Below are 22,813 nucleotides of genomic sequence, written 5' to 3'. Positions count from 1 at the left end.
CTCTCCAATGCCAGCACATCTTTTCTTAGACAAGGAGCCTAAAACTGTTCACAATACTCAAGGTGAGGCCTCAGCATCACATCCCTGCTCTTACATTCTAGACCTCTTGAATTGAATGCTAACATTGCAATTGCTTTCCTCACCACTGACTCAGCCTTTAAGGTGTTCTGCACAAGGACTCCCAAGTCCCTTTGCATCTCAGGTTTTTGGATTTTCTTCCAGTTTAGAAAATAGTCTGCGCATTTATTTCTACTATCAAAGTGCATGACCATGCATTTTCCAACACTGTATTTAATTTGACACTCTCTTGCCCTTTCTCCTAATCTGTCTAAGTCCTTCTGCAACCTACCTGTTTCCTCAACACTACCTGCTCTTCCACCAGTCTTAGCATCATCTGCAAATTTGGCATCAAAGCCATCTATTCCATTATCTAGCAACACACAAAATGCTGGTGGAACGCAGCAGGCCAGACAGCATCCATAGGAAGAAGCACAGTCGACGTGTTGGGCCAAGACCCAGGACGAAGGGTCTCTGCCCGAAACGTCGACTGTGCTTCCTCCTTTGTATGCTGCCTGGCCTGCTGCGTTCCACCAGCATTTTGTGTGTGTGCTTGAATTTCCAGCATCTGCAGATTTCTTCGTGTTTGCATATTCCATTATCTAAATCATTGATGTATAACATTAAAAAATGGTCTCAACATTGACCCCTGTAGAATACCACGTCACTGGCAGCCAACCAAAAAAGTATTTTATTCCCCCTGGCTGCCTCCTCCCAATCAGCCAGTGTTCTAGCCATGCTAATAACTTTCCTGTAATACCATGGGCTCTTAACTTGCTAAGCAGCCTTGTGTGGCACCTTGTCAAAGGCCTTCGAAAATCCAAATATACAACATCCACTGTATCCTCTTTATCTACCCTACCTGAAATCTCAAAAAATTTCCTACAGGTTTGTCAGGCAAGATTTTCCCTTAAGGAAACCATGCTGCCGTTGTCCTATCTTGTCCTGTGTCACCAAGTACTCCAGAACCTCATCCTTAACAATTGACTCCAACATCTTCCCAACCACTGAGGTCAGGCTAGATGGTCTAGAATTTCCTTTCTGCTGACAACTCCCCCCCCCCCCCACTCCTCCAGAACCATGCCAGAGTCCAATAATTTTTGAAAGATCATTACTAATGCCTCCACAATCTCTACCGCTATTTCTTTCAGAACTCCAGGGTGCAGTTCATCTGGTCCGGGTGAATTATGTACCTTAGGTCTTTCAGCATTTTAAGCACCTTGTAGTAGTAACTGCAGTCACTTCTCTTCCCTCACACCCATCAATATCTGGCACACTGCTAGTGTCTTCCACAGTGAAATACTCATTTAGTTCATCCGCCATCTCCTTGGCCCCTGTTACGAGGGGTGATTAATAAGTTCATGGCCGAAGGTAGAAGGAGATGAGTTATACAGCTCTCGTTACATGCACATGCAGTTCAACGCTTTGAGTGATTATGCAGAAAGTCCTTCTACCTTAGGCCACAAACTTATCAATCACCCCGATGAGTTATTAACTTCAAACTTTCTGTATAATCACTTAAAGAGTTGACCTGCATGTGCATGTAACGAGAGCTGTATAACTCATCTCTTTCTACCGTAGGCCACGAACTTATCAATCACCCCTTGTATTATTTCTCCGGCCTCATTTTCTAGTGGTCCACTCTTATATCTCTTTTATTTTTTATATATATTTAAAAAAGCTTTTTCTATCCACATTGCTAGATTGGTTTCATATTTCATCTTTTCCCTCCTAATGATTCTTTTAGTTGCTTTCTGTAGGTTTTTGAAAGTTTCCCAATCCTCTATCTTCCCCCTAATTTTTGCTTTGTTGTATGCCCTCGTTTTTAATTTTACAATAGCTTTGACTTCCCTAGTTAGCCATGGTAGAACTATTTTACCGTTTGAGTATTTTTGTTTTTGGAATCCATCTATCTTGCACCTTCCTCATTTTGCCCAGAAACTCAAACCACTGCTTCTCTGCTGCTGTCCATGCCAGCATCTCCTTCCAATTTACTTTGGCCAACTCCTCTCTCGTACCACTGTAATTTCCTCTACTCCACTGAAATACTGCTTGGATACTACCTGTTTGTAAGAACGTTTCAACCGAAAGCTTAAAGATTTCTCAAGACAGGGTCTCGTATTTTGGTGTCCACATGTTCAACCGCATCAACGTACATTGGGTCCAATTTCAAATTTTCAAAAGCCTGAATCTGAATGTCTTAAATGAAGTGTAAATTGGAATCTTCACTTTAGCCCAAGATTAACTGGAGACATGTACTGGAAAGACCTCCTATCAACTAGTTTGATGGAGTTTAGGGCATCTAAAGAAACGTTTAAGGTTAAAACCTAACAATTTAATTAAGACATCAGTAATGGCTGATAAAGTATAAATTTAGTATAAATCGTGATTTTTGCTTCCACTTGTGCTGAGTAAACAAAATACATTAATTCGCTGCCAATCCATTCTGATAAACTTTTTGAAAATTTGAGTTCCTTGCAGGAAAATGCAGACTGATTAAACAATATTTTGGAACAAAAATACTCCTAAAAAATTGTAATCCAAGTACTTCCCTGTATATTCAGCTGATCAGATTACTATTCATTTCAAGATTGCAAATCTCTTCAATCCTCAAGGTACTCTGTACGGTCACCATTCTTTTAAAGTATATTCTACATCTAGCGCCAGTTGCTATTTAGATTTTTCTAATGCAATAATGAGCACCAGAGCTTTTTACTTGAGCACTCGCTTAAAGGAGGTACTCCATCACTAACTTTAGATGCTATTTTAGGGAGATTACCTTGAAACTGCCCTTTAATTACACTTTCCCTTTCCCTGCCATGATAACAATGATTAGACAGCTCATGCTGTTACGGCTGTTCTGCTGAGTTACCCTGCTGGTGCTCATTATCCAAGGTCATGCATGAATGGTGGCCACACATGAAAGGTATCAGGGGATACCTTACGCAACTCTATCCCAGCTTGGAAAATAACCCCACAAAAGGGTAGGAGGAGGGAGAAAAGTCAGAACAAATACTAACTCAGGCTAATTTCTTTATCTGACAAAGTTAAATGTCATGCAGTTAATAGTTGCTGCCATGTTTGCATCCACATTTCTATGCTTCACTTGTTCATTGTCCTTAATACTGGGTAGGAAAATAATTGAGACACATTTGTCAGTGATATTGTGATTCTTTCTTTGCTGGAATCTCATTAGCAGCAAACACAAGGTAAACGTATTAGGTTACACAGTTGATACCACTGACATAAGCTACCAAGACAAATCGAACGATTACTTCATTCTTCAAGTTTACACTCAAAATTACAACTCCTTTTTGTCACATCTCAAAGTGTTTAGCGAGAGAACTATTTTTGAAGGGTAGTCACAGTTGCTCCCTCTCCTATTTGACATTTCCACCCTGGGGATAAAATACTGACTACACCCCCAATTTTATAAACTACTCTCACATCACCTCTCAGTCTCTAACGCTCCATAGAAAACAATCTCAGTCCAACCTCTCCTCACCCTGGTAAACCTTTTCTGTACCTTCTCCAATGTTTCCATGGCCTTCCTGCATGAGGTGAGCAGAACTACTCCCAACGCAGCCAAACAGCAGCATGGAATCACGTCCTTTGGCGCAACTCATCAATCCTAACTGAAGCATGTAATGAAGTACAAATTGTGTGTGTACGTTTGTACAAATTGTATGTACACAAACTAGTTTGGGATTGATACAGAGAAGATGTGTTAGGAATGAGAGAGAAGCAAAAGATCAAGGGCCAGAAGATGAAATCATCTGGAATTATGAAAAAGAGACATTTGAATTTTGTGGGTGCCATAAAAGAAACGTCATTGGATTTAGAATTTCTTTACAAGTGCTTCTTAAAGAAAGATTGAGGACAATGTGAGAGAGAGGGGGTTAGATTGGATCTTAGAGTGAGTTAAAAGGTCAACTCAACATCATGGGCCAAAGAGATTGTACTGTGCTATAGTGTTCTACAGTATGTTCTATTCAGCATATCATTTGTGAGGCAGATTAATTAGAACATTTTATTAGACTTCAACAGAAGTGGTTATAGAAGGGGAAATTTCCCAGTGATTCCTACAGAGACCAATCATTCATATAGAAGTAAGAATGACATTGACACCATAAAGCTTTCCTGTAATTGTTCTTTCAAAACTCCTGTTGACATTAACATTGTTCCTGCGGTAGAAATCTTTCCGGGTGAATATAATTATTCTGGACTAGCACGGGAATTTCTGCCGTTGAATTTTAACAACAATGCACTTTTAAATTGGAGAAAAATTAATCATTCATTTCTCAGAAATATGCCCTGCAGTACTATCTCCTAACAAGCATCCATGCACGACTGGGCTGTATACAATGCATCACCTAGAGAGAATGTGTACTGTGAGAAGAGGAAAGTGCATAGAACAGAAATGCAAGTTGAGGATTGTTTCACAAGAAATCCAGATTTATTAGGTTTTTTTAAAGGACCGAAGTGAATCGTCCTTGGGAGAGATTTCCACTCATGCACACAACCTGTCTGCTCAGAGAAGGTGGACTGTATTAACCTCCTGTTCTTTAATTTTTGATTCGAGTTTTAATTTTCAAATATGTATTTAGAATTCAAGCAACATTTGTAACAGCCTAAAAATATCCTCGCGCGTTAATTACCCTTCTTTGCGTAGGAAAGTTCCAATGCTTCAGAAATTAGTATTGCCATAGATTGTCTGCCTTTAATACCCAGAACGGTAATTAGGCTGACTTGATACACAGCTATAACGAAGAACAATCACTGTTGTTCTCCATTTCCAAGGGATCGTTAAACAAGAGTATTAACTTGTTCTGCTGCCACACGGCTCAAAGCTTGCTCTCAGAGCTCGCTCCCAGCGGACACCTGAAGGTCACTGCCTGACCCGAGTCTGCTTGTACGACATGGAAAGGAGCAGTCGGAGAGAGCCCAATGTCCTTGTTTGCATTCATCTCGGTACTCGCCAAAGTGAAGAAAAATGGAAACTGCATAAAACAGCTTTACTACAAATGTGCTGTCATTAAGAGAAGAGCAAATTGCATAATTGGTATATTTAGTTAATGCATTTTATCATCAGCAGACACAGCAGCGTCAGTGAAGGCAGTGGTTCCATCGATAATAGCAGCATACATTTAAATAACTAATAAGTTATTTATTTCCTATTTCGCTGATACTCCTTACCCTTCTGTAAGTACCTTAGCAGAGCCTAATGAAAGAAAATAATTATTATTGAACATAAAATTACAAGTGCTTTCTTTTCGATACTTCCAGCTGGAAGGAGGTGCCGGAGTCTGAACACCCACACTTAACGATTCAAAAAAAAAGCTTCTTCCCCTGCACCGTCCACGGGAGCGTAGTGTTTAGCGCGACGCTCCAACAACTCTGGGTGATGGAGTTCGGAGCGCAATTCCGGCGTCGTCTGTTAAAAAAAATGTTTGAACGCTCTTGCTGCGTGCATGGGTTTCCCGCGGGTGCACCGGTTTCCTCCCCTGTCCGAAGACGTAGCGGTCAATTGATCTTTGTAGATTGCCTGTGATTAGACTCTGGTTAAATCAGAGGGTTGCGGGGCGGCGCGGTTCAGTGGGCCCTGTTCCGCGCTGTATCTCACCCTAAATAGATTAACAAACCATGACTCCACCTCGTTATTCCTTCTTTTTGCATTATTTATTTTGCATTCCATATTAATTTTATGTCTTTGCACTGTACCTCAGCAACAAAAGAATTAAGTTTCATGCCCTATGAGACAGTGACAGTAAACTTGATTCTGATTCTATTAAGTGTCAGACACCGGGTCGGGATGAAAACGCTTGAATTTGTAAGTGACACCTTGAATGAAATAGCAGGTCATCCGGGACAAATACGGGGTCATCCGGGACAAATACGGGAAGACCCTATTGCAGAGAGTGGCAGTTGGATTATGAGGAGGGGCAGAGGTGAATCAGTGACTGGTTCCGGTCTAAAGTCACCTTGGTCTTCCTCACCTGAAATCTTCCAACAGGATCAGTGAATTCTGCCAGTTCCTGGACTTGGGTAATACCAGCTCTATAAATACTGCTGCCCAATGACCATCTATTGTCCTTAAGCCCTCACATGTTGAACAGAATCGGTAGATAAATAAGTAATCCATCAGTAATCCAGTGATCTAGTTCTTTAATGCATCTTCCAGATAGGACCTACAGAAAGCTATTTTAAGAGTGGAAGAACAATTCTGATTTAAGCTAGAGATGGAATCGGAAGCACATCAGCCCTGGTAGGGTTTGCAGGCTACTACGTTCTACAAAGTGAAATCCTACGTCATGAGTGACTATGATGCCTCACTCCCAGATGAGTTCAATGCCTTTTATGCACGCTTTGAAAGGGAGAATAAAAGTACATTTGTGTGAATCTGCTGACCGCGTGGTCTCTGTCTCGGACGACATCAGATCATCTTCCATGAGGGTGAACTTTTGCAAGGCGTCAGACCCGGATTGTGTATCCAGAAGTTCTCTGAAAACCTGAGCCAACCAACTGGTGGGAGTGCACAAGGACATTTTCGATCTCTCACTGCTGCGGTCGGAGGCTCCCACCTGCTTCTAAAGAGTGACAATCATACCAGTGCCCTAGAAAAGCAGGGTGAGCTGCCTCATTAACTATCACCCAGTTGTCCTCGCACTTACTATGATGAAGTGCTTTGAGAGTTTGATCATGGCCAGAATCAAGGACCTGGACCCACTGCAGTTTGCCTATCACTACAACAGGTCTACGGTGAATCTCACAGGCTTTCCACTCTGCCTTGGATCACCTGGACAATAGCAAAACTTACATCAACACTTACCATTCATTGATTATAGATCTGCATTCAACACCATTACGCCCTCAGTACTAATCAACAAGCTTCAAAAGCTGGGCTCCTGTACTGCCATCTATAAATTTGGAGATGCCACAACTATTGTTGGCATAATTTCTGATGGTGACCAGGAGGCATACAGGAGTGAGATAGATCACCTGGTTGAGTGGTGTCACAATATCAACATTACACTCAACATCAGTAAGACCAAGGAATTGATTTTAAACTTCAGGAAGGGGAAGTTGAGGGAATATACACCAGTCCTCACAGAGGGATCAGAAATGGAAAGGGTGAGCAGATTCAAGTTTATCACCTCTGAAAATCAATCATGGGCCATATATATTGATGCAATTACAAAGGAGGTATAACAGTGGCTATATTTCATTAGGACTTTAAGGAGACTTGGTATGTCATCAAAGACTGGCAAATTTCTACAAATGTACAGATGGAGAGCATTCTAACTGGTTGCATCACTAGCTAGTAAGGAGGGGCCACTTAACAGGATTGGAAAACACTGCAGAAAGTTGCAAATTCAGCCAGCTCCATCATGGGCATTAGCCTCCCCAGCATTGTACATCTTTAAAAGACGATGCCTCAAAAAGACTGATTCCATAACTAATGATCCTCACCATCTGGGACATGCCCTCTTCTCATTACTGTCGGCGGGGGGGGGGGGGTACAGAAGCTCAATGTTTTAGTATCAGCTTTTTCCCCTCCACCATCAGATTTCTGAATGGACAATGAACCCATGTACACTAGCTCTGTCATGATATGCACTGACAACTGACTGAAGCCAGGTGCAGAGGAATGACAGACTTCCATATTGAGAGAGAAACAAGAGTTTATTTGTAGGAATTCCAACTGAACATCGGTGGTTTGACTGAGCAACACCGTGAGATGAATCATTCTCAGAACACACAAGGACCCCACGAAATGTGCTAATTGGGAGTCTGCTTTAAATAATCACAGTAGGCTGAAAACCTGTGCCAGGCAGTATAATCTTGACAAGAATAAACTGAAAACACAAGATCTTAACAAATCTAGATAAGACAGCTCATGACAACCTCGCTTATATATCTTTTTTGTTCTCTTTTTGTACTACTTATTTAAAATGTTTATATATATTGTAATTTATACTTTTTATTACTATGTATTGCAATGTACTGCTGCCACAAAACAACTGATTTCATGACATAAGCCAGTGATATTCAGCCTGATTCTGATTCTGATTCTGAATCTGAGAAGGGTAAGATGTTTTAATGTCAGGATTGGCAGAGAGTGATGTGGATGTAACAGGCCAAAGGATCATCCAGGTATAAACTGCAATTTTATTCATTTATCACTAATTATTAATATGGTAGATTAGCACTAATTATTAATGTGGAACGGGCAAATATTTGAGCAGAGAACAGAGGTGTGTTTTTAGTTCACATAATCCAAATCGTTTGATTTGATAGTTCATCAGACATATAATAAACCTAGTGGATTCGCACAATAAAGACAGGCAGATATTTTATCAGTTTGTGATTCTGGATCACTGTTTATTATGTTGTACAACTATGCCTGTATTGGGTTTTGACCAACAGCCCTGTAGCTGGAAGTTCTGGATCCGGAAAAAGCATGACAGTTGTTTGCAATTTTTTTGACCAGTCAAGATTGTTAACCCTGAGCTAAGCCCCCAAAACGGGGGGACTGGTGGAAAAGACTTCGTCTGGCCTCTACCCTTTGACCTGTTTGGCATGGGTGACCCTACCAAGAGTCAAAGCACAAGGCCCTGACTCCAGCTAACATAACTCTCGGGGTCATTGAGGCACACAAGCCTCCAAACCAAGACAAGGCTGTGGTCCTCTTGGAGGAACAGTAATATTAGTAACAGCAGAAATCCTGGAAATGAGGAATGTAAGTCTTGATGAAGGGTCTCAGCCTGAAATATCGACTGTTTATTCCTTTCCATAGATGTCCGTAGAGAATGATACCATTAAGAAAGTCTTTGACTACAAGTACCTCGGGCCAAGAGTGATGCGTTCGGAGAAGGGCATAAAGATACGGAAGGCACTGGCGTGGAGGGCTATGAATGACATGAAGGAAATCTGGAAGTCGAACCTGACCAGAGGGCTTAAAAAGAGGATTTTCATAGCGGTCATAGAGTCCATTCTCACGTACGGATGCAAGACGTGGACACTCACCAAGACGATGTGAAAGTCTCTAGATGGTTGCTATACACGAATGCTCCGGATGGCTCTTGATGTGAGTTGGCAACAGCACATGACAAACGTTGAGCCCTATAACAATCTACCGATGCTCTCCACTAAAATCGAGGCAAGAAGACTGCAACTAGCGGGGCACTGTCTACGCTACCCCGAGCTACTTGCCAGCCTAGTTATCATATGGGAGCCCAAGCACGGGCGGATGAACCCTGGGCGCCCTCCCAAGACTATGGTCAACGCGCTCCTAGAAGACAGCGGCGCGGCTAATGTAGATGAACTGAACACACTGATGAGGCAGAGGGAGAAGTGGAGAGTCCGTCATCGTGCCTGACGCAGGTCCCCTAGGCCTGAGTTGATGTAGTAGTAGTAGTATGGATGCCCCCTGGCCTGCTGAGTTTCCTCCAGATTTTGTGTGTGTTGTTCGGGATTTCTAACATCTGTAGAATCTCTTGTATTTATGTAAGTCACTAGTTTTCCAAGGACGTTCCCCAGAAGTAGGATATCAGTGTAATAGTATGGAAAAATTCAACCTTGTTACCAATTCTAAGCACAAGTTTGCCTATCAGCTTCAGTCATATCCACCCCTGAGCATCTGAATCCATGTAATTCAGTTAAAGAATTGTAAGGAGAGGAGTAACACTGAGGGTAAGAGCTCGTTTGTATTTTGCATGTGTGTGGGAGACTAGTTTCCTAAATATTGCCGCCTTATTGGGCATGCTTCATGATCATCATCAGGAAGTCCTGAGAGGAAATATACCCTGGATGGATAACATATTCCTCATTAGAGCGAATTAGAGCCTTTGTTTGGGGAGCAGTTGCAAACACTGATCTTTGCACAGGTTACATGACGCAATGTAATACACTGTATTGTCTGTTCGAGGTTTGTTGCACGCTCTACAATCTGGCACTGGCCACACAAATCAGCCTAACTCATGCACTGCTTGAAGTGCCTGAGATTCCCTAAGACACATTTTAAGAATTTCTTCAAAACTGGAAGACTGCATGGTGGTGCAATACTTATAGCACCAGGTGTAAGATCAGGGTTCGATTCCTGCCACTGTGTGTAAGGAATTTGTACATGCTCTCCATGACCATGTGGGTTTCCTTCCACATTCCAAAGATTAGGGTTAGTGAGTTGTGGGAATGCTACGTCGCTATCCCCAGAAGCATGCTGACACTTGCAGGCTTCCCAGCACAATCGTCACTGGTTTGATTTGATGCAAACAATGTATTTCACAATATGTTTCAATGTACATGTGACAAATAAAGCTAAAGTTAATCTTTACACTCTAAGTTTTATCTTACACAAACTTACAGTTAGCTTGTAGAATCCTGCAGTTGTTGTATTTCCTGCAGTTCCTGTGGGTGCCACAGTAGTGTAGCAGTTAGCGGACACTATTACGGTTTGGGGCGTGGAGTTCAGAGTTCAATTCCGGCATCTCTCCTCGTGGAAAGCATTGGTCTCCCCCACCTACCACCCCTACAGTCAAAAATATACCAGGGAGGTGAACAGGTCATGGTAAATTGTCCTGTGATTAGGTTAGGGTTAAATCGGGCTTGTCAGGGGTTGCTGGGGTGCTGTGGCTTGAAGGGCTGGAAAGGCCTACTCCAGCTCTATCTCCAAACAAACAAACAAATAAATAAATATTTCATGCACCATGCATTCGTTGGGTTTCATATGCATCAGAAATTCCAGTGGCTAACATTTTTATTGTGTATAGAAACATATAATTCTGAATGAAAAAAATGTTAACACTGAACAAACCCTGGGAGTTCTTCATCAAGGTTAGAAGCGATGAGTGCAATTTGTACTTTGCAGTGATTCATCCTGGTGGGTCCAATACTCAGCCTAAGCTTAGCTACCTGTAACGAATGACTGGAAGATCACAGATCACTTTGATTATTGCCTGACCTTGAACTCACCCTGCAATGTTATTACACATTAATGTAATGGCTGCTGTGATGTTCAACTCAAGAACTTTTTCATTTGAGATATTTATCTCTGAGTGCTGTAATTTTTAAAGATTTACATATAAACTGTATTTATTGTAGGGAAACATTTGATTGAACTTTGGAAAGCAAGGAGTATCTTGGTGTAAGTCATTTTATTGTTCAAGAAATGACTTACAGTGAAATTTAATAATGATGACTACAAACTGAAGTAAAGGCATTAGAGAAACTGCCTTATCAAATAAAGACATTTGTTTGCTTAGGCAAAGGTTTGACGATACAGCTCTCAATGTATTCAAATACTGTGTGAGGGTCCTGGTCTGCATTCACGCGAATTACAGGTTTGTAGAATTGCTCCAACTCAGAGATATTGGCATGATACACTTCCAGCGCTTTCTGCACGTTTTCCTCAAAATCCTTAGGATTTACTTTGCAGCGACCATAAACTTCACTATTCGGTGCTGGTTTGTAGATGGAGTGATATCTGAAAAACAAGTTTGCAGAAGAGTGATTTCACAGAACTTTGTTCTCTTAGTTTCATAAATTACTAACATTACAATGTGCAGTAATTGTGGCTGCGAAGATTATTATGAATATTTTTAAAATCTGCTCCCTATCAGAATTTAGTAAAAATATGTTTTTAATCTAATGCATTCGGAATACGCTCTCAGGACACAGGTTTCCATAAATATCTTTCCTGCAGAAATCTGAAAATGTAGTTACTGAGTAGTTTCCAGACAAGGAGAAAAATCTATGTAATGTCATCATTCTGGTTAACATAAGGAAAAGTGTTGAAAATATCAAACGCTGCTATGATACAGAGAAATCAATTGGGATAAATCTTAATGTTGTCCTACAACTTTGAAGATACTAAAATTATGCATAGCACATTAAGGATTATAATCAGATATATTGCAAATATTTACGCTCAAGCATGTGACCACAATTTAAATACTACTTGTAATGACTAATTAAATTTGATGCAATAAATATCATAAGTTCTTGAGCATCATGGTGAGCTATGTCATAGTAAGTAGAACTAGGCTGATTAGTTAATGTATATTATTGTTTTCTTAACTATATTTGACAAAAAATTAGTGTCACTCTAAATAATTTATCAGGTGGTGTAATTGGAGTTGGTTTAATTAAACATAAAGATAAATCAAACCTAAAGAAAAGGCATAACGGATGTCACAGCGAGCTCATTGCCAGTAGATATTGCAGTTAGAATGTGCACATGAATTGATGCATTTGAAATAAATTATTTCGCATTGAACATTTAGTCAATTAAGAAACACAGCAGAAGCTTACTGAACAGTTGAAACTATGAGAAAACTCAGAGTATCCATTGTCCTTATCTCCCATTGCACTCATGTTGCTAAACATTCATCCTGGGAGATACATTAATGTGATGGAAAGTAGGGGTTAAAAAAAGGATCTAGTGCTTTCCCGGCATATATGATGAATAAGCTCTTCTCGGGTACAGTTATCAATTACAACCGATGTTTTGATGACAAACTCTGTCATCTTCATCAAGGATGATGCCTGGGTATGTCTGGTCCGGTGGTATTTACACCCCTGTAGGGGTTATTGGGAATATTTACAATCCAATCTACTGGAAAGCTCACAAGCAGGGATTTGTGGGGATTCAGTTCAACTGAATAAAATAATGGTAAATATAATTTGTTTCCCTCATTTCACACACTAATTAAACCTTTTATATTGTAATTATTGATATCCTGCAATAGAATAATTTATTTATACAAAATGTAAAAACATTCATCTATGAATAGAAAACAAGTCCAAGGAACCAGTGAACTAAGTTGCCTTTATGCCAGTAAGAGTGACAGCATCATAAAGAGGTACATCACAGAAACAGCCCTTTGGCCCATCTAGTCCATGCAAAAAACATTTAGTCTGCCTACTCCCGCCAACCTGCACCAGGACCATAGCTCTCCATGTCTCTACTATCCATGTATTTATCCAAACTTTTCATTGAAATCGAGCTTGCATGCGCCACTTATGCTGGCAGCTCATTCCACACTCTCTATAACCATCCCACCCAATCTCAGTGGAAAACACCTGCTTGCATTTACCCTATCTACAGTGGAACAACACTGGTCAACCTCCACTCCTCTGGTACCTCTCCTGTCACTAATGATGTTTTAAATATCTCTGCTAGCCCCCTGGCAATTTCCACACTTGCCTCCCGTAGGGTCCGAGGGAACACCTTGTCAGGCTCTGGGGATTTATCCACCATGATTACCTCAGGGTAGGAAACACCACCTCCTCTGTAATCTGTACAGGATCCATGAAGTTGATGCCACTTTGCCTCACTTCTATAGCCTATATCCATCTCCCAAGTAAATACAGATGCAAAGAATGCATTTAAAATCTCCTCCATCTGTTTTGGCTCCACACATGGATTACAATTCTGGTCTTCCAGAGGACCAATTTTGTCCCTTGCAATCCTTTTGCTCTTAACATATCTGTAGAATGCCTTAAGATTCTCCTTCACCTTATCTACTAGAGCAACTCCATGCACTTTTTTAGCCTTTCTGATTTCTTCCTTAAGTGTTCTCTTTCATTTCTTATACCCCATAAGCACCTCATTCATTCCTACTTGCCTATACCTGCTATGCACATCCTTTTTTCTCTAAACCAGGGCCTCAATATCTCTTGGCAACCAAAGTTCCCTACAATTGTTATCTTTGCCTTTTATTCTGACAGGTACATACACGCTTTGTACTCTCAAAATTTCATTTTTGAAGGCCTCCCACTTTCCAAGAAGACCTTTACTAGGAAAGAGTCTGTCCCAATCTACACTTTTCTGATCATTTCTGAAACCATCAAAATTGGCCTTTCTCCAATTTGGAATCTCAACCCATGGATCAAACCTATCTTTTTGTATATTTACTTTGAAACTAATGGCATTGTGGTCACTGGATGCAAAGCGTTCCCCTATACAAGCCTCTGTCACCTGCCCTGTCTCATTCCCTAGTAGCAAGTCCAGTATCATATGCTCTCTCGTTGGGACTTCAACGAACTTGGAAACTTTCCTGAACACATTTAACAAACTCTATCCCATCTAGTCCTTTTACAGTAAGGGATTCCCAGTCAATACTCTTAAGTATGAGAGATAGTGGAACATTTACACAGAAACATCCATGCCTGAACAAACCGATATGTCTGATTTTGGAAAAAAAAAGGTACAATAATATAGTAGAAATAATATATCTGGATTTCCAAATGTCTTTCAACATACCATGTTATCAGGGAGTAGGTGGCAAAAGGGATAGCAAACTGGCTACCGAATGGAAAATTGAGATTACTGGTCATTGACAAATGGTGTAAAGTTATTTTACATATTGGTTGATGCAGTGATCAGATCACATTCTCTATTTGCATAAATAATTTGATCACGATCAGGAGCACAATTCCCTATTTAACCGGCTTTGCTAAACTGAGGAGGTGGGAGTAGATTCCTGCAGTAGATCATCAACACAAGAGATTCTACAGATGCTGGAAATCCAGAACACACACAAAATGCTGGAGGAACTCAAGTAATGAAGGATTTTGGCCCCAAATGTGAACTGTTTGCTCCTCTCCATAGATGCTGAATCCTGCAGTAGGACTGTGACAAAGTACAAAACTGGTAATAATATTAGGATGGATTTATAATTAGCAGTAGTACATTTTGGTTGGGAGGCAAGAAAGGCAACATTCGTAGAACAGAACAGTGTTAAGGAGTTAGGAACAAAAAGTTCTGAGAATAGACTAGTCCTTAGGAGCAGCAACACAGCACGATAAACTGAAATTATATAAGGCTTTGTTTTCATTTCGAATAAAAAGCAGAAAGATTAAACTTTTATTGAACATTGATCAGAAGACAAGTGCTTGGTTTTGGTCTCTACATCGCAACAAGAGCTGTTGAGATGCATAAATAGATTTAGGAGAGTGAAAGGCAGAACTTCTCAACTATGAGGAAGTCTGACCATGTTAAGACTCATTTCCCTAGACAGGGGAATATTGAGTGATATCTAGAAAACAGCCTTTAAGGATTTTGTAAGGTATACTTAAGAGACATGCAGCTAAGGGAAGGACTGTAAGTCTAAGTCCATCATAGGGGCTGCACTTGGAATATTGTGTTCAATTTTGGTTATCCTGCTGTAAGAAATCTGCCATTAAGCTGGAAAGGCTGCAGAAAGGAATTATGAAGATATTGTTAGGACCCCAGGAAATAGGTTATAGGAGGAGGTTAGGCAGGCTGGGATTTGATTCCTTGGAGCATAGGAGACTCTGAGGTGCCCTTACAGAGTTATGTAAAGTATTGAAGGGCACAGATAATGTAAATGCATGGTTGGGAAATCAAGAAATAGAGGACGTAGATTTAAGGTGAAAGGGATAAGATGTAATTGGAACCTGGAGGGGGGCAACTTTTCCTCACAGTGATTGGAGTGTACATGGAACGAGATGCCAGAGAAAATGACTAAGCAGAAGTGGACATCATAGCAGGCATGGATGAGTTGGGTGAAGGGTTTGTTTCCATGCCTTACAAGTCTGTGACTCTCTTGTGATTGCACCTTTCTCATTTTTGAGAAATTTTTGCCAGGTGATCCCCTTTAAGATCATATACCTAATGCAGCAAGGACATTCTCCCTAATCAGTGATGTAACTCACTTCACACCTAAGACATCAGTAACATAGAATATTGAGCAGCCAATTCTGCCCTTATCTCAAACAATCCCTGCAATGGCCACAATAGCATAGTTATGCGTACTAGTCCACGTTAAAATAGATACACCTCAAACTGCTGAGCCTGCCTGGAATGGCTTATTTTCCTCAACCTTTACCTTCTTCTCACCTCTCCACCTGCTGACCTGTGGACCAGCGCCGAACTAGTATGAACTCTCCTGGGTAGCACTAAGGCACTTTGGAAACATCCTCACAAGAGTAACTTAAGAAGCATAGCAGTCACTTCATGCACAGCATGTTAGCACAGAGAGCATCAAGCTAATGACTATGCAGTCTGCTTTAGTACTATTGGGAAACTTGCTTGTGCAGGTTGTGAACGACAGACTTATGGACACCCTGTTCACATGAATGAGCTTTTGGGAGACCGGTGTTCTGGATGGGGATAGATTTACCATCAGACTCCTGAACCAGTGTGGATAACTTCACTCACCACAATTCTGAACTAGTTCCACAATCTGCAGAATTACTTTCGTGAGCTCTACAACTCATGTTCTCAGTATAATTATGTATTTTTATTTGCACAATTTGTCTTGCTTTGTATATTGGTTGGTTGTCAGTCTTTGTTTATGTTTAGTTTCTCATAAATTCTATTGTATTTACTTTTCTGGAAATGCCTGTAAGAAAATGAATCTCTAGTCAGTATATAGTAACACTTTGATAATAATTTACTTTGACTTTGACATTGCTGTGGGACTGCAGGCATCTTCTGATGGGAGGTATGGGCACTCTCCTGTGCCTTTTTTCACCACCCCCCCCCCACACACACACACTCCCTCACCGAACTACAGCAAACTGTGGCTGGGCTGAGCTGAGTGAAGCTGGGAACAATGAGCAGACTCGCTTTCTCACTGTGTCAGTGAGGTCGGCTGGCGGTCACTCTTCATGTCTGCTTGCTCTCTCCTCACTGCTCTTCTTGTGATGCTCTCCCACACAGTTCTACATCATTTTTGACTTCTGAAAAACTCAGGTTATGAACAGTTCTTAGGAATAGATATTGTCATAACCTGAAGACTGCCTGTGACCAGCTTTGTGTGGGAATGAAAACTAATGTGATACAGTGAGGTCAAAACATGCTTGCGGAAAATTAAAAAAAAACTTTTCTTCTTGCTAAATGGACAGCTCCTAATGTTAAAGCTATTTTCTTCTTAGTTTTGGTTTCACATATTAAATACAAACACTCTCCCTGACATCTTCCACTGAAGTTGTTTGGCAAATGATTTGAGGTGTCAATTCCTCCTACAAAGTGTAAACAGTCCTTGCCCACAGTGGTGTGTGTGAGAGAAAGAAATGAGAGTGTGGGAGATCATAACCAAAGATACCCTGTTCTCCATACACTGATGAGACAAAACAATATACCGACATTAAAAACAAAGAGGAAGGCTGAGTTTACTTGATAATTTCCAGCTGAGGGCACACATTCCATGATCAGCCACTAACACGACTCTCACAACCCTGTACCAGTAACACCCGGACTCGTTTCCCCATAGGTACCATTCCCAACCCGACAGGATGAGCTTTTGAATGGACAATCCAATAGTGTGCATATAAGGCTAAGGTTCATCAAGCCTGTGGCTTCAGCTACTAATCCCTTTTCATGGGGCTGGGCTGGGGTGTGGAAAGCATCCTCAACTGATTTCCACATCCTAACCCCACACCATTAAAGAGATCAGTAATCTCCATGTAATCCCACATGAACAGATCATTACTGTCTTGGCACTCCCTGTCAGGACCTACATTTAACTTCTGACCACAGAATTTTGTTGTAAACTGGCCTGCCAGGCTTGGTCTCCAGGTTATATTGATCTCAGCCGGGCATCACCTTTGAGCTAGCAAGTTCCGAATGAGAAATGCCTTATCAGTGTGAGTTCTGCACAAGATGTCTGTTGTCAGGATGCCTCATACCATCAGCCTTAAGGCATGAAACAGGAGTGACTGAAAGACCCAGCTAAGTCTTCTATCAGTTCCTTTGCATGTTCAGCTGCATCACAATTCAGTAGAAACTCTTCTATTTTTAAACACTCTGTACTTTACATTTGTTAGCTTGCTTTTGCAAATAACTTGTATCATTAAAGTGTACAACATGACACAGTTCCTGAGCATCAACACGGTCAATTATCAACTGAATACGATTGTCTCCTGACACCACAGGAGACATCTCGATTAGTCATCACTATAGGAAAAGCCTATGCTGTTCCAGATTGTTCTAATAGTGACATAAATGCCACAATCAAATCTGCAGGATGAAACGGTATGTTGGAGCTCTAATGGTTTGTACTGTCATAGACATCAACGCTTTATTAATTTGTTGCCTAGACCTTTGTGAAACAGTTTGTGTGTCCTGTCTACGAGGCAACACTTTAAATTAACAATTGAATACCTAATTTTATTATGTCCCTGAAGCAAGGAAAATTGTATGTGATGAATTATTCAGTTTTAGTTTCTGTTTTGCCTGCTATCTGTAGAATACCATTGCACCTGTGAGCTGTGGTACTTTCTCTGAACTTAACTTAGAAGATTACCCACTAATGCCACTAAAGGCAAAATGATTCACAAACTTTAAAGTTTGTCATGCCACTATAGGATCCAGGCTAGCAGAATCTTAGAATGTAGAAATAATATATGTATGGTGAATATTTCATTTAACAAAAGTGTGTGACAGAATAGTATGGGAGGCATTGACAAGAGGAGATTCTGAGCATTACATCAATTGTTGGAATGGGTGCTTCGGATGAGGCATGGTCTTGGGTCAAAGCCCACTAGAATGGGGCTGGGAGGGTAAGAGGCTTTGGGAAGCAAGACTTCTGGAAGGAAGTTGAAGGAGGGATGGTTGAGAGGTGAATACACAGCGTGGGTACTTCCAATGGCATCAGCACCTTGAACCAATAACAAAGGGATCTGAAAATCTAGGAGGCCTGAAAGATGTGTGGTGAGTTTTGGAATTCTGAAGGGTTGGAGTGAGGTATCTAGAGATCAGGGGTAGGGTTGCATTGTAGGATATGGAAAACAAATGGGTAAATATCTGAGTTTCTTAAGTGGTGGAGATGGGCTAGAGGTGAGGGTAGTTGGAGACAATTTTGTGTGCGCATGCGCACGCACTCCCCAGTAGGATAAACAATAGAAAATATCAACGATGACATTATTGTGGGAGATTTAGGTATCATTACCGAGATCGGGATTTAATTCCTCTGAGAATTTAATGGTGGGCTGTGAATTACTGCCACAGTGCTACTTGGAAGGAAGTTCCAGGATTTTAAAAAATGAAGGAGCACAAATGAATTTCCTAGTGGGAACAGTGTACCACCTGAAGGAAAATTTACAGGTAGAGACATTCTCTATAACTGTTGCACGTCAGCATTTTTATGCCCACGAAGACCCCAGTTATAAGGAAAGGTGGAATAGGATAGGATTTTAATCCCTGGAGTGTAGAAGAAAGAGGGGAGAAGTACAGATAGAGTTAATGCAAACAGGCTTTTCCACTGAGGTTGGGGGATACTAGATCTAGAGGTCATAGGTTAACGGTGAAAGGTGAAATATTTAAGGGGAACCTGAGCTGGAGCTTCTTCACACAGAATGGTGTAAGTGTGGACGAGCTGCCAGCAGAAGTGCTGGATGTGGGTTTGGTTACAATATTTTTAAGAAGTTTGGATAAATATATGGATGGGAGGGATATGGAACAATATGGTCCACATGTGGGTCAACAGGACTCGGCAAAATAAGTTCAACACGAATTAGATAGGCCGAATGGCCTGGGTCTTTACTGTAGTGAGCTATGACTTTATGACTAAGGCATTTCCCTATGACTACCTCATGTTCCCATTTGCCTGCTGTCTCTGTAGTATATGAAGGTTGCAGAGTTGGGAGACACTGGCAAAGAAGCCTGGGCAAGTTGCTCCTAGTGCACCTTGTAAGTGACGCCAGTAGCCAGTGTGGAGAGAATGAATGTTTGGGTTGGGGATTGGGATGCCAATCAACCAAGCGGTTTTCTCCTGGAAAGTACCAAGCTGTTTAAGTGTTGTTGGAGCTGCACTCCTCTGAGCAAGCCAACAAAACCCTACCTCATTCTTCATTTGTGCCTAATGGAGAGTGGAACCAATTTGCAGAGTTTGAAGGTGTGTCAGTACATAAATTCTGAGATACTGGGTGTAGTCATGGTGCTTCAGAATCAGATTTATTATTAACGACAGTAAATTGTGAAATTTGTTGTTTTGTGGCAGCAGTACAGAGCAATGTATATAAAAATCACTGTAACTTAGAATAAGACTTCCTAAAAAATATATATATTGCAAGAACAAAATAGTGGGGTGGTGTTCATGGGTTCATGGTAAGTTCAGAACTATAATGGTGGAGGAAAGAAGGTGCTCCTAAAACGCTGAGTGTGTATTTCAGGTTCCCGTCCCTCCTCCCTGATGGTAGTAATGAGAAGAGGGCATGTCCTGGATGGTGAGGGTCTTTGATGATGGATGCCACCTTCTTGATGAATTGCCTTTTGAAGAGGCCTCGATGATGGAAATGGCTGTGGCCATGGTGGAGCTGGCTGGGTCCACAACCCTCTGCATTGGCACTTCCAGGTGATCCAACCAGTCAGAACGCTCTCCATGGTATATCTGGGTCCACAACCCTCTGCATTGGCACTTCCGGGTGATGCAACCAGTCAGAATGCCCTCCATGGTATATCTGCAGAAATCTGCTAGAGCCTTTGGCGATATACCAAATCTCCTCAAACTCCTAATTGAGTATAGCCGATGATGTGCTTTCTTCCTAATTGTATCAATATGTTGGGCATGAGGTTGATCATCTGAAATGTTAATGCCTAGGAATTTGAAGCTGCTCACCCTTTCCACTGCTGACCCTCGATGAGGACTGGTTTGTGTTCTTCCGAATCCCCCTTCCTGAAGTCCACAATCAATTCCTTGGTCTTACTGACATTGAGTGCAAGGTTACTGTAGTAACACTATTTAACCAGCCGATCTATCTTATTCCTGTCTGCCAGGTGTCAGTGATAGATGGTATTTGAGCTGTGCCTAGCCCCGTAGTCATGAATGCAGAGAGGATAGAGGAGTGGACTAAGTTTATATAGTGGGTCCAACTAAGATGCTGATGGTGGGAATGGGGGGGTAGTGGAATTGTGTTAGTAGAGCTTTTGAATGTCAAAGGTGGGGTTAAACCTACTCTCAGTGGGGAAGTCTGAGGTCAAAGCCCAAGGGTCAATTGGAAGTCCTGAAGTCTGTGGAAGCCTATGGCTGTTAGTCTCTGCGAGTCTTCTGGGAAGTCGAAGCCCAATGTCTGTGAATCCACGAGTCCATTGGAGGCTGAAGATGGGGTAGGAGGACTGTGTATGTATGTGTGTGTGAGGGGTGGGAGGGAGGGAGGAATTAGGTTTGTTTTGCAGCTTTTGCTTTGTTGGTGTTGTGCTCTGTGTTGTTCTGCCAAGCATTGCGGGCATGCTATGTTGGCAACGGAATGTGTGGCAACACTTGCACAACATCACATTGTTAAGTTCTGTTGGTTGTTAATGTAAATGACACATTCCACTGTACGGGTGATAAATAAATAAATCTGAATCCATAATTAGGAAACTTATCATGTTAATATATATTGCAAATTCACAGAATCCACAATTCTGTTAATGTAAAGTTAATATATCACAACTTCAGGCTTACTAATTTGCTGGATAAGCATGAGTGAGAAAGGAATAGAAGGACATGTTGATATCATTAAAAGATGGACATAGGAAGTTCATATGGAACATAAATGCTGATTTAGATCTACAAATCGAATTACAATTTCTGCATTAAGCTCAAGGTAGCTGCAGTTCACTGGCTAACACAAAAGAGCTATCCCCATTACTCTTCAGGACCCCTACATGGAAGACTCACATGGAGACATCAGTTTAAAGCGACACTTGTACATTTGCTCTGTGTGTGTGTGTGTGTGTGTGTGTGTGTGTGCGTGCATGCGTGCGTGTGTGTGTGTGTTTGTGTGTGTGTGTGTGTACACGTGTGTACATGCGGAAGGGGAAGAGAGGATGATGAAGGGAGAGGGAGCAGGGGGAGAGGATAGGAGAGGAGAAGACATACTGCAAGTACATCCACAAGTCCTCCCTCCCTCCCTCCCAACAAACTGCGTACAATTAGTACATTCACATAGTGAGCCCACTATCAAAATAATCTTCTGATCTTTAAAGTATGTTCCTACAGATATACATTCCCTGATTTTGTTTGGAATAGTGAAGGTCTGTATATTTCTGCCTTCACAATTATATTTTTATATCCTTTGTGATTTAAAAAAAATTCTTATTTCCTATTTCTTTCTTTGTTTCTCCTTGTTTCCTCCTCTGGTTGAAGGCAGTAACCCTCCACTGAGAGAAATGAGCAATGACTAGAGGGAGGTCTGTCTGCCTGCCGTTGAGATGATCTGTGTTTGTTAGGCATGTCACAGGAGATCTTCCTTTCTTCTCTAAACGTTAATGGAAACACCTTACTGGAGATGTATTTAGGGCCGTGACATAGCAACCTGCTGACAAGCAAAGCAGAAAAGTTGAGATGTAGAATGACAGGCGCATGCCCAACCTTCTTGAATATAAGCAAGTGACTGCATCTCATACAGCTAGATTGTTACAAAAACCTGAAATAAGAAGATGCAGGTATGTCAAGGCACACCTTAATAGCTGTGCAATGAAAAAGGCATCATGTTTATGGGTTAAATGTTGGCAAAGAAAAAGAATGGAACGATTTAACACCTAGCATGTGCATACAATTCTGTGCCAGTTCCTTGATACATGGGGCTGCAGTTAATCTTATGTTGCCAGATTGCTTAGTGAGGATCCTCTGGTACGAGTGAACTCCTTTCATTTCACTGTCACTCTTCTCCAGATGCAATCTTGTCCAAGTTGCTAAAAATGCAACTTAATTTAAAAGCTTTTGAAGCTCAGCTACCTTTGCTATCAAGTACAGCTATGGATCCTTCAGTATGGACGTGCTGGTTTTTGGTTACATGGATACAG

The 22,813-nt window shown here is 41.3% G+C and overlaps 1 protein-coding gene across 2 annotated transcripts in view; it reads right to left on the bottom strand.

Annotated features, from left to right (window-relative positions):
• Nucleotides 1-11,191: 11,191 nt before the first annotated feature.
• The window catches only part of ak8 (adenylate kinase 8), a 166,700-nt gene continuing 155,078 nt past the window's right edge, over nucleotides 11,192-22,813 (bottom strand). For both annotated transcript variants that reach the window (XM_072240092.1, XM_072240091.1), the window contains one exon: nucleotides 11,192-11,539. In XM_072240092.1, coding sequence (XP_072096193.1) covers nucleotides 11,293-11,539 — 247 coding nt within the window. In that variant the 3' untranslated portion in view covers nucleotides 11,192-11,292. The remainder of the gene's footprint in view (nucleotides 11,540-22,813) is intronic.

The sequence above is a fragment of the Mobula birostris genome, chromosome 22 (assembly GCF_030028105.1).
Source record: "Mobula birostris isolate sMobBir1 chromosome 22, sMobBir1.hap1, whole genome shotgun sequence".
NCBI lineage: Eukaryota > Metazoa > Chordata > Chondrichthyes > Myliobatiformes > Myliobatidae > Mobula > Mobula birostris.
Note: the sequence above shows the minus strand (reverse complement) of the source record. Positions and strands in the feature narration are given on the sequence as shown.